The sequence below is a fragment of the Mustela putorius genome, unplaced genomic scaffold (assembly GCF_011764305.1).
Source record: "Mustela putorius furo isolate JIRA1106 unplaced genomic scaffold, ASM1176430v1.1 tig00003942_pilon_pilon_pilon, whole genome shotgun sequence".
NCBI lineage: Eukaryota > Metazoa > Chordata > Mammalia > Carnivora > Mustelidae > Mustela > Mustela putorius.
The window spans coordinates 7,077,226-7,088,924 of NW_025422087.1; the positions used below are offsets into that span (position 1 = coordinate 7,077,226).

General features: G+C 41.3%; 1 protein-coding gene across 10 annotated transcripts in view; it reads left to right on the forward strand.

Moving 5' to 3' along the window:
• Positions 1-11,699, forward strand: part of FRY (FRY microtubule binding protein) — a 433,556-nt gene that overhangs the window by 380,405 nt on the left and 41,452 nt on the right. For all 10 annotated transcript variants that reach the window (XM_045069583.1, XM_045069582.1, XM_045069576.1 and 7 more), the window contains 4 exons: positions 1,901-2,041; positions 4,069-4,248; positions 6,875-7,036; positions 9,544-9,618. In XM_045069583.1, coding sequence (XP_044925518.1) covers positions 1,901-2,041; positions 4,069-4,248; positions 6,875-7,036; positions 9,544-9,618 — 558 coding nt within the window. The remainder of the gene's footprint in view (positions 1-1,900; positions 2,042-4,068; positions 4,249-6,874; positions 7,037-9,543; positions 9,619-11,699) is intronic.

The window sequence follows — 11,699 nt, forward strand, 5'->3', positions numbered from 1 at the left end:
AGTGTCACATTCATCAACTGTGGGATTCTAACAGATTAATGTAACCCAATTTGCTTAAACATCTCCCCTGTTATTTATACTCATAATCTTGTTCTATTACAATTGGTCCTTTTATGTAGACTCCTTATTGGGTAGCATCCAGGTGATTTCTGCTGGCATTTCCCAAACTAACTAACTATCCAGGTAAAGAGCATGGAAACCAGAATACATTATTTAGTTCTACACATTTGGGAAATTCTCTTCACAGAGATTCCCCCTATTTGCAATACTGCCAACAGTGTATAAACGTGTTTTCCCATATCCTCACTACATTTTATTATCCCTTTTTTTCAGTTTTATATTTTTATTGGTATTTTTAAATTATTCTGTTTATGTATTTCCTCTAGGAATAATGTTCATTTTCCCACAAAACAGATTTGCCTAATTGTTCATTTCCTCATGTGTTAACTGCTCAGTTCTTTCTTTTTTTTTTTTTTTTAAGATTTTATTTATTTATTTGACAGAGAGAGATCACAAGTAGGCAGAGCAGCAGGCAGAGAGAGAGAGGAAGAAGTAGGCTGAGCAGAGAGCCTGATGTGAGGCTCAATCCCAGGACCCTGGGATCATGACCTGAGCTGAAGGCAGAAGCTTTAACCCACTGAGCCACCCAGGCATCCCTGCTAGTTATTTCTTCTGACCACTTTTGATGTGGAAGTCCAGCATTTATTTGAATAATTTCTATAGTTTTTTTTTTTGAACAGTAACTTTTTATTATGATGTCTGTCATACAAATGTTCTCATTATTTTGCTTTCTTTTTTGAAAACAGTGTTGAAAATGAAAATAGTATATGTCCATAAAAGAAAGCTTGGTAGATACGGGAAAGTGGGGAAAAGAACAGGAGGTGGAGATAAGAAAAAACATCCAAATCATTGTTATCTAGAGAGAAACACTGTTAGCATTTTGTTAGATCTCTGTCCATTGATATTTCTCTGTAACACCTACCCATTCACATCAATTTTGGCATCATCTTCTATACAGAAATTGTATATCTTTCCTCTTTCACTTAATATTATCTGATAGCCTTTACTATCTTAAAAATGTCATTCTTGGGCGCCTGGGTGGTTCAGTTGGTTAAAAGTCTGCCTTTGGCTCAGGTCGTAATGCCAGGGTCCTGGAATCGAGTCCTACATTGGGCTCCCTGGTCAGGAGTCTGCTTCTCCCTCTCCCTCTACTCTTTTCCCCTGCTCATTCTCATTTTCTCTCTCACACACAAATAAATGAAATCTTTTAAAATGTCATTCTCCTTGTTGTGTATTTCATCATACAATTTACCATAATTTTGTATCCATTTCCATAGTGCTCAACAATTGTATTGCTTACAGTGCTTTCTTGTTTAGCTTTGAGGGTTTCTTACCATTATAAATAATACCCTGGTGAAATCTCGTATATAAATCTTAGCGTCTATAGGTTTGGGAAAGTTCTTAGAAGTAAAATTACTATTTCAAAATCTATACACTGTTTTTAGTACTCTTGAGGCCAAATGCCAAATTATCCAAGTTGCATTTCCACTGGTGTGTAAGAACACCCATCTTATATCCTCACCCACACTGACCTTTACCACCTGGGAAACTTCACCAATTTGATACCTAGTAACTTGTGTCTTTTGTGTTACTTTGTATTTTAAATAATTAGTGGTATTTGGTGCTTTCCTTTTAAGGTTTCTTGTATTCCACTGTGGATATGATATCTATATATTCAGAACTACTTACACTACTTTTAGTGATGTCTTCATTTCTTTGGTGGTTAGGATTCCCCTTTCCTTAAGGAAATGTGTGGCCATAAAGGTATAGGGGGGCATCGGTGCTCTTGTATGAACAGGCTGGTCTCGCACTGGCTGACACTGTGCCTTGCCTCCCACAGCTGCTGGAGAAGGGCCTCCCCAGTATGCAGCAGCCCCTCCTCCAAGTGATCTACAGTCTGCTCAGCTACATGGACCTGTCTGTCGTCCCTGTAAAGCAATTCAATGTGGAAGTTCTGAAGACCATTGAAAAATATGTGCAAGTGAGTATTTGGATGATGTCACTTATGAACAAGGATGTTTCCAGGGAGTCATTCCAGAAAGACTGAGGGTTTGTAGCTTGTATTTGGCTTCAAAGCTACAGGCATGCCAGGCAGCACACTCGTGCATTGGTATCCCTCACCCAGAGAACAGTCCGTTGTGGTGGTTGATTACACCCTGTTTGGTACAATGAAGAGAAGGACAGGACCAGCCCTGATGCATTCCTGGGCCCTCAGAGGACTTGTTTCTGCCTCTTGGGGCTTGCACGCTGGGTATTAAAAGCACACACCTGGCTGGGAGGATCCAGGAGGGTTGTATTTGTAGTATCCTATTTCAAAGAAGGAAAAGAAAGAAGGAACTCAGATGTGCTAGGATCTAGGCCAGGTGTTTCCACATGCAAAGTGTTAATTCAGTGGTTAAAGTTGTCAATTTAGAATGGAGAGAAGTGAGGTTAAGCGACTTGCATAAATGTGCTTGAAAATACTGCAACCAACAAACACAGGAGGGTACCCAGGGAGTTGCAGAGTTCAAGGCAGATGCTAGGTTCTATCTGGCTAAATTCATCCACAAAGCCATACAATGTAAATTTTAGACATTTTCCTCCCATCATCACTTCAACATCGCATTGCTTGCCAAAGCTATGTAATGCTAAGAATGATTTCCAGGACGTCTCCATTTTCCATTTTTCAAGTGGCATTTCTCCAAACATCATTGTGCACTTAGTGGGCATTCAGTAACACTTTCTCACTTCACAGAAGTCATGGGAGCCAGGGGTTCAGTTCTTTTTCTACAAATTATGTGCCCCTGGTAAAAAGAAAAAAAAAAAAAAAAAACTGTTTGACTAGGCTACCTACTCTAACTCCAGCCTGTGGGTTATCTCTGTTACTTGATATCTTCTCTTGAATGATGGCTCATTTCACATCCAGATCATGGCCTCCCCTGTGCAGAACTCAACAGTGAAGGAAATGTGTTTTATTTCATGTTCTCTTATGCCAAAGGCTGGGTAAATAATAATAACTTTTATCAAGTTAGTTTATTTACACTGAATATTTTTGTGGGAGAAGTCCTTCAGTCTGCCTGGGGTTTGTCAGGGAGGAAAAGATGGCAAAACCGATGAGTCTGAGAGGAAGAGTAAGCCTGTGATAAGCCAATAAGGAGAGGAAGGGCGTTCCAGGAGGCGGGAGTAGCATAAGTGAAGACACAGTGGCAAAGAGAGCTTGCCTGGTGTGAGGAACTCCAGGGGCGGCCTAGGGGAGATTACTCCTGTGGGCTCTGCTCAAAGAGTGTGGACTCCACCCTGCCCATCAGAGGGAGCCCTTGAAGAAGTTTAGGCAGAGAAGGGGCTTGGTCTGAAGAGTTCTAGAAAGATGACTATAGTTGGGGAGGTTATGCTGGACTTCTGTCCAGGATAGGCAGGATCTAGGCAGGAGCCACATTGGAAACAGCTGACCCACTCCCACCACAAATGGAAAGGAGGGAGCAATTTATCAGGAGGCGGAGAAAGATTGGAGTCAAGAACAGCTCCCAGAGTTGGGTTGGGTCATGTGGAAAATATGAAGTAAGAAGACAAGAGGCGGCCAGCAGCAAAGGGGGCAGCAGGAGTCAGGGGAGTAGGAGACCAGCCAAGGAAGACTGGAAACTGGAGGTGGGGAGAGTTTTGAGAAAGAGTGAGTGGTCAATAGCATAAATGCATTGGGCAAAGGTTTTATTCATATGAAGGAAGTACCTCATTGGCAAAAATGGTACTTTGTAATGTTAAACTTCTGTTTATTTGAATATGGGCAAAATTTGCTACTTTTTTTAAATTTGCTTCTATCTCCTCTTACATATAAATTGTCTTTTTATGTCATTTACCTTTTACACAGGATGGAATTTGCTGCACTGTATTCAGTCTGTGAATTCAGACAGGTCATAAGAAGTTCCAGTAGCTAGCGATAGATTTGGTTTGGAGCGGGGGGGGGGGGGGGGGTTTTTTGTTTTGTTTTTTAATGAACTTGTTTTTGACCATTGAATGTTTTATTCCCTTCAGAGTGTTCACTGGAGAGAAGCTTTAAATATCCTGAAGCTGGTAGTTTCTCGATCTGCCAGCCTTGTTTTGCCTTCCTACCAGCACAGTGACCTGTCCAAGATAGAAATCCATCGAGTGTGGACCAGCGCTTCTAAGGAGTTACCTGGAAAAACCCTAGACTTTCACTTTGATATTTCAGAGGTATGTGATCTGTTTCTATGCATTTTAGCAGGGAGAGATAGTGGCAGAGGTCAAAAGAGAGGAAAGAGAGACTTATTTTACATTTATTTCAAATTAAGCTTTCTAAGGCCTAAATTAGGTTCTGTTTTTTAAGAACACATCAAGTGTCATATTCTTGGAGGCTCTCAATTGGCAGCTTCTAAAATTAGAAGCTAGCCTCAGTTATTTTTTTTAATGATTTTTTTTTAAAGATAACTTTAAAATGGAATGATCTGAAGCATTTTAAACCATGACCTTCACTCCTTTGTATGACAGGTGTCCTGTCCTATCTTTACATCCACGACTTCTGCTGCCCGAACTCCCAACCAGACCAGCACATGACTGAGAGTTATAGGAATATAGAATCTGCCTTTCCAGTTGCTTCCCCAAGCCACACTGCTTTCTAGACCCAGTAAAATTATCTGAAGTCTTGCCTTGAGGGAGAGGGGCGGGAGGAGGGAAGCGACCAGTGAGCTAAGCTGAGGAATCAGGAAGAAGAGAGGGTAGAGGGTAGTTGGGTCCACCTGCTGCTCTGTGAATGGACATATGGGAGCCCTGTACTTACTCTAAGATGTATAAATCCTTTGCTTTCCTGCCTCGCTTACCCCAGGCCCCATAAGCCCAGCAAAGCAGGAACTATGCTCTGTCCCCCTGGTTACCAGGGTCTGGTTTGGTGTCTGGTGCAAGATAGGTACTTAACAGTATTCTTCAACACTGCTGAATGAATAAATCCTCTGAAGGAATAAACCAGATGTGGTTATATGAAGCTTACTTGCTCTAGGAAGTAGATTGAAGCCTACTTTTCACACAATGACCTCATTGACCTTCTGTCCTTTCAGTACACAGGTTGAGATACTCTTTTCTGCCATTGTGATACTTGCAACTGTATTTAGGATGCGTATGATATTGAGGTATCCAATCAATTGGTTTTTAAATTTTTAATTTTTTTTTTTTTACATGGCTGACGGAGAAAGCTACTTTTATTCCTTGAGGGAAGTTTATTCTGTTCGAAAGGGGTGCAGAAAACAAGCAGCCAGTTGCCTGCCCACCCGCAGGGACCCAGCTGCATCAGAATAAAAAGCTGGAAAAACAGATGGAGTATTTCCAGCCGGTGTCTGCCACCTCCGAGCACAGGCCCACAGACGGGTTTCTGCAGCCTCATTGGGGCAAAAGTGTGGACGGTGCTGTCTACCCAGCCGCCAGACCCGGCACGAGAAGTGAACTCTCAGGGAGAGAATGTCTAAACTGCTGCCCTAGTATCTGGCCCCAAATTCATTCCTTTAAATAATCAAAAGGATATAATCCACTTAAATAAATTTTTAAATACTTGAGAGTATTTAAAATTCGAGAAGAAGGGAAGGAACTTGTTACAAAGGTCTCTTGTTATAATGATAAGCAATCCTTTTCCGCGTAAACATCTGAAAACTATTTGCTTTCCTGAACGTTTTGCTTCTCATCGTTATCAGTGGTTTCTAGAGTATGTTTAAGAACAAGCAGTTGGATTTGTTTTCAGCTGCTAAAGAGGGTGGGCAGATGTCGAAGATGTAAAATGCTTTAGAATGTGTGTTTGAACATCAGGAAAATGAGCCCGCTTGTGACTCTGAACTTCTCTAAGGTTTATTCACACAAGCCGTGCTTGGTTGCTGCTGGGTAGAGTGATCCCATATTCCACAGAACTATTAAACAGATAGGAGAATGAAAAAGTGCTCCATATCACTCGGCATCAGGGAAACACAAATCAAAACCACAATGAGATACCAGCTCACACCAGTCAGAATGGCTAAAATTAACAAGTCAGGAAATGACAGATGCTGGCAAGGATGCGGAGAAAGGGGAACCCTCCTACACTGTTGGTGGGAATGCAAGCTGGTGCAGCCACTCTGAAAAACAGCATGGAGGTTCCTCAAAATGCTGAAAATAGAACTGCCCTATTACCCAGCAATTGCACTACTGGGTATTTACCCTAAAGATACAAACATAGTGATCCGAAGGGGCACATGCACCCGAATGTTTATAGGAGCAATGTCCACAATAGCCAAACTATGGAAAGAACGTAGGTGTCCATCAACAGATGAATGGATCAAGAAGATGTGGTATATATACACAATGGAATACTATGCAGCCATCAAAAGAAATGAAATCTTGCCATTTGCGACAACGTGGATGGAACTAGAGCGTGTCATGCTTAGTGAAATTAGTCAAGCGGATAAAGACAACTATCATATGATCTCCCTGATATAAGGAAGTGGTGATGCAACATGGGGGCTTAAGGGGTTAGGAGAAGAATAAATGAAACAAGATGGGATTGGGAGGGAGACAAACCATAAGTGACTCTTAATCTCACAAAACAAACTGAGGGTTGCTGGGGGGAGGGGGGTTGGGAGAAGGGGGTGGGATTATGGACATTGGGGAGAGTATGTGCTTTGGTGAGTGCTGTGAAGTGTGTAAACTGGGCGATTCACAGACCTGTACCCCTGGGGATAAAAATACATTATATGTTTATAAAAATTAAAAAATTTAAAAATTTTAAAAAAAAAAAGATAGGAGAATGTGAGCTTTTTTATTCCTTTTTTATTCCTTTTTTTTTTTTTTTTTTTTTTTTGTCAAGACGCCCATCATCGGGAGGCGGTATGATGAGCTGCAGAGCTCTTCTGGACGGGATGGGAAGCCCAGGGCCATGGCTGTCACCAGGAGCATATCGTCCACATCATCAGGCTCCAACTCCAATGTCCTTGTTCCTGTAAGCTGGAAAAGACCCCAGTATTCTCAGGTACAGAATCCTAAGCTCCCAGGATTGGAAGGGAGTTCGGGGGGACCCAGCGAGCCCAGCCGCCCGTGTGATAAGGCGCTCCTTCACTGCCAACCTGACGTTGCCCATTGAGGCATCAACACTTCAGAGATGAGGATCTCGTGGCATTCCAAGGGAATCTATTTATCTTTGAACTGCGCATTACATTGAGGTGAAGTCTGATGTTTGCTGCTTCTACCCATTGGTCTTAGTTCTCTTTTTAAGACTTAGAAAAAGAAATGTGGCTTCTCTTTTACATGACAGCCTTTCAAATAGATAAAGAAACCCATTCCCTCTGCCACTAGCCGAAATGAGCCCTCTTTTCTCCAAATAATACATCTTTAGTTCTCCTAGCTCATTCTGCATGATAGGGCTACACAAATGCGGAATCTGCTTTTGTGGTTGCTTCCTCAAGCCACAGTGCTGTGTAGACCAGTAAGATTGTCTCAGTTCTTACACTGATGGAGAGGGGCAGGAGGAGGGAAGAGATTAGTGAATGATTCTAAGGGGTCAGGGAGAAAAGAGTAGGTAGAAAGTAGTCAGATCTACCTGCTGCTCTGTGAATGGACATTTGGGAGGCTTGCGCTTAGTCTAAGATATGCACATACTTTGTTTTCCAGTGGCCCTTCTGGGGACAGCAGTACTGTCCTCTAAGCACACACTCCAGTCCTGGTCTCCATAGACAGTCTGAGCCACACGGAGCACAGTGGGCTGCTGGATCTTTCTGTAGTTCTGTTATCACAGCCTAAGGCTGTATTGCTGTTAAGTGAAACCTCTGCATTTATTCAGGGCTCTTCAGTAACTAACATGACAGAAGCCCGGTGGAAAATTACCTTAAGTGGAAAAGGAATTTATTAACTCCCGTATCTTGTCTTCACACACCGCTGAATTCTAGTACACAAAATGAGGAACTGGATCCTTAACTTCTCACTGTCCTCTCCTTCCCTTCCCAGTAGTGGCCCTCCTTCCCTCTCCAGAAACTTCATTCTCAAGCAGACTCTTGTCTTATGAAACACCAACAGCCTCCAGCAGCTCCAGATTTGCACGGTCTTTGGCTCTGATGATTTTAGGACAGAGGCTTTCCTTCCCCAACATCCATACCCATTCTAGAGAAGGGACTCTTACAACGTGTGTGAGACAGGCAAAGCCCCACTTAATGCAAGAGGAGCTGTTCCCAAGATAAAAAGAGGGATGGTATTATTGGAAGAAGGTCAAATGGTGGGTGCTGAGCAGGGCACTGTAGGGTTCACCAAGGTTAGGAAAGGGAAATGGATGGCATGTTACCTGCTGGCGCACTGCTGTTTCTCAATGACATTTCATTGAGCTGTTGTGCAAGAGAGCCTACTATACTTTCTTGGGGATTTGGAAAAGAGAAGAAAAATATACATCCCATTTCTAGGTTCCTCTGTGTTGATTCCTTCCTAGAATTGTAAAATGCCCACAAAGTTAGGGAAATATTTTAGCAAATCTCTCGCCATCTGCCCACATCAAGGTCTTCCTGTCTTTGACCTTGAAAAGACATGGTATTGAGAGTCCCTTCTATAATTTTGGAAAGAAGAATGAAGTGAAGCCAAATTCCATTAAGAAAGAAAGGCTATGAATGACACTGGCCTCCTAGCAGTCTCCACATTAACTTAAATCAGATTAAAAGGGAAAAATCATTTTCCAAGATTGCTTTAAGAGCATTTCTGAAGTACATTAACATATTTTGGGCCCTGGCTACTCTTCCTTTTCATTCTCAACTCACCAATCATCCTGAGATCTAGTTTATCTATATCATTGGAAAATGTGACAGTTTATAGAAGAATCTCCATGCGTAAGTACCCAAAAATAAGGCTCATGAAGAAAAGCAAAAGGAATTGAATCTGTTTAACTTTAGGAAGAATAAATTGAAAAGGATTTAATATGGCTTGCAGATAATTGAATTTTTTAATTCTGCAGAAGGTAAAGTTATTCTTCCATTTAAGGAAAATAGATTTGTACTAGAACATAAAAGATTTAATTTAGGTATAAGCAAGGAAAGCCTTGCTAATGCTGAAAGTTGTAACAGACAAGATTATCAAGGGGAGTCAGCAATATCTGCTGAAGAACCAGGGGCTGATTTTCACCCCCCTCCCTTGGGAAAACTTAGATCAGCACTGTCCGGTAGAAACATAATGTGCACCTCATTTTAAACTTTCTAACAGTTGCAATTTTTTTAATAAAAAGAAACATAAAATCATTTTTAACAACCTGTTTTTTTAATAATGTTTTATTTAATCTACCATATATCAAATATTATTATTTCAATATGCCGCCAATATTTTGCAATTATTAATGAGATACTTTGCATTCCTTTTTCATTCCCAGCCTTTGTGTATTTTACGTCTCAATTCTCACCGGCGACATTTCAGGGTCCATATTCCAATGTGGCTAATGGCTTCCAGTATTGGAGAATATTTGATCCCAGGACCTCATGATTAAAACGTGTTTGTGGGTCTCTTTTCCAGAAAAGGACAAAAGAGAAGTTGGTGCATGTCCTTTCTCTGTGTGGCCAAGAAGTAGGATTAAGCAAAAATCCATCAGTAAGTTCTGTCATGTATCGCGTGTATGTCGGTACCGTGTCTTTCTTACCTTCAATCTTTTTTAGCTTTAGAGAAATCTGCTAGGAATTACAGGTAGGATACCCACCATCTAGATCAAACCCCTAGATTCTCTCCACACTGCAATTTTTGATCTCACTTAGCTCAGAAACAATGAACAATGAACAGTTTTGTGGGCTGTTTGCTCTAGTTTGTCTGCAAGTAAATACTCAGTTTTCATTGTTTAAGATTTCTTGGATTTTTTTTTTTATGAAGATGCTCAGATGTCCTTATTTATGACTCTCTCCTGCACCATCATATTTAATATACATTCCTCTGGGGTGCAGTTTTGCTCTGTGTATGCATACCGCTTCCTGTGATGTCATTGTTTTATTCATGCACCATAGGGATGGAAATAATGATATATCATTATGGGTTTTTTTTTTTTCTCTTATAAATGTCCACTGATGTTACAGTTAAAACAGAAGAACAGCAGCATGCCATTGGGCTTTGGAATAAATGAATAATCGCAGTGTTTGAATTTAGCCTCTGAAGCTTTTATATAATTTAGAAAATTCAAGTTGTCTGTGAGTCTACTGTAGTCAAAGCAATAAAAATCTCAGGGTCTGGTTTCACCGGGCATTTTTATTTCGTCCATATCTCAGCATCTTTGTTATCAACAACAACAACAAAAAAAAATAGCAAACTAAATAATTTCCCAGATAAAGAATGAGCAAATGGTTGCCCAGGGAAGCTGTCTTTTCAATCTCAAAATGTGTCTGCAGGTGAAATGTTAGAGATGCATACATTCTCGCGCAGGCACAGATTGGTGTCTTATCTGGGGAAAAGTGCCGCGGCCAGCCAGCAGCTAAGCTCGGCTTCCGCTGAAGTCACCTTTCTCGTGTAACTGATCAGTGGCTTGTTGCTTGGCTCCAGTGACATTACCTAGGGCAGAGGGGTTGAGGCAGTCGTGGCAGGGCAGGTGGAAGGAGAGGAAAAGAGCATTTTGCCTCTCTGCAGGGCAGCCCTCCAGCAAGGGCCATTGCCTACTGCCCTTGGGGCTGGCACGTCCTCCTCAGATCTAAACTGCCTGCTTCGGTGCTGAGGCTCTTCTAGCTACAGATGTTTGCCTGGAGTAGGGGACAGACAGGAGACATGGCACTAACTGGGAAAAGAGCCTTCAATGGAGGGAATCCAATTTCTAGCCCCATCTGTCACGAACTAGGTTCCTGGTGCTCAGTGCTATTGATCTCAGAGACCCAATCACCATCCCTGTGCAAAGTGTGTGTCGTGGGCCATTTTATGAGAACATAGTGCCAGCCCCAGGACTGTTCTCAAACACTGTGGGGCGAAGAAAATACATTAAAAATCTATTCTTTTTTCTTTTGAGAGACCTTGTTATATTAAATTCTTATAGATGATTTATCTACTTTTCAAGGAAGACTAGACATTATAATCATTTTTAAAAATCCTGTTGAGGGGTACCTGGGTGGCTCAGTCAGTTAGTTGAGAGTCTGACTCTTGATTTCGGCTCAGATCTTGATCTCCGGGTCATGAGATCGAGCCCTGCCTCAGGCTCCTGGCTCACTACAGAGTCTGCTTGAGGATTCTGTATCTCCTTCTCCCACTGCCCCTTCCCCTGCTCACACTCTAGAAATAAATAAAATCTTTTTAAAATCATATTGTTCACTTTATTTAATATCAATCTATTTTCAGGAGAGGCTGGATAGCAAAACAATGAGGTTCATTTGCAGTTTCTTATTTCTGTAAAGTTCTAGTAAAATGTCCTGGTGGAAATAACCTAAACACAGAAGATAGCTTTAAAATATTAACATACAAAAGCTCTTAATAGGAAAAAAAAAAAGTTTTGTTCTGTTTATATCAACAGGAAAGGAATTTAGGTATAAATTATGAGCATGGCTGCTCAGATACCCGTCTATAATTCAGATGAGCAAGGAAAGTAATTCTTGGCTTCTTTTTCTTATTCTTTATCAGTTCCTGGTTTCTCTCTGAAAGGGTTAAATCCTTTGCTTTCACAGGTCATTCTACAAGAACCTATCTTGGTATCAGTAATCCTTAAAATA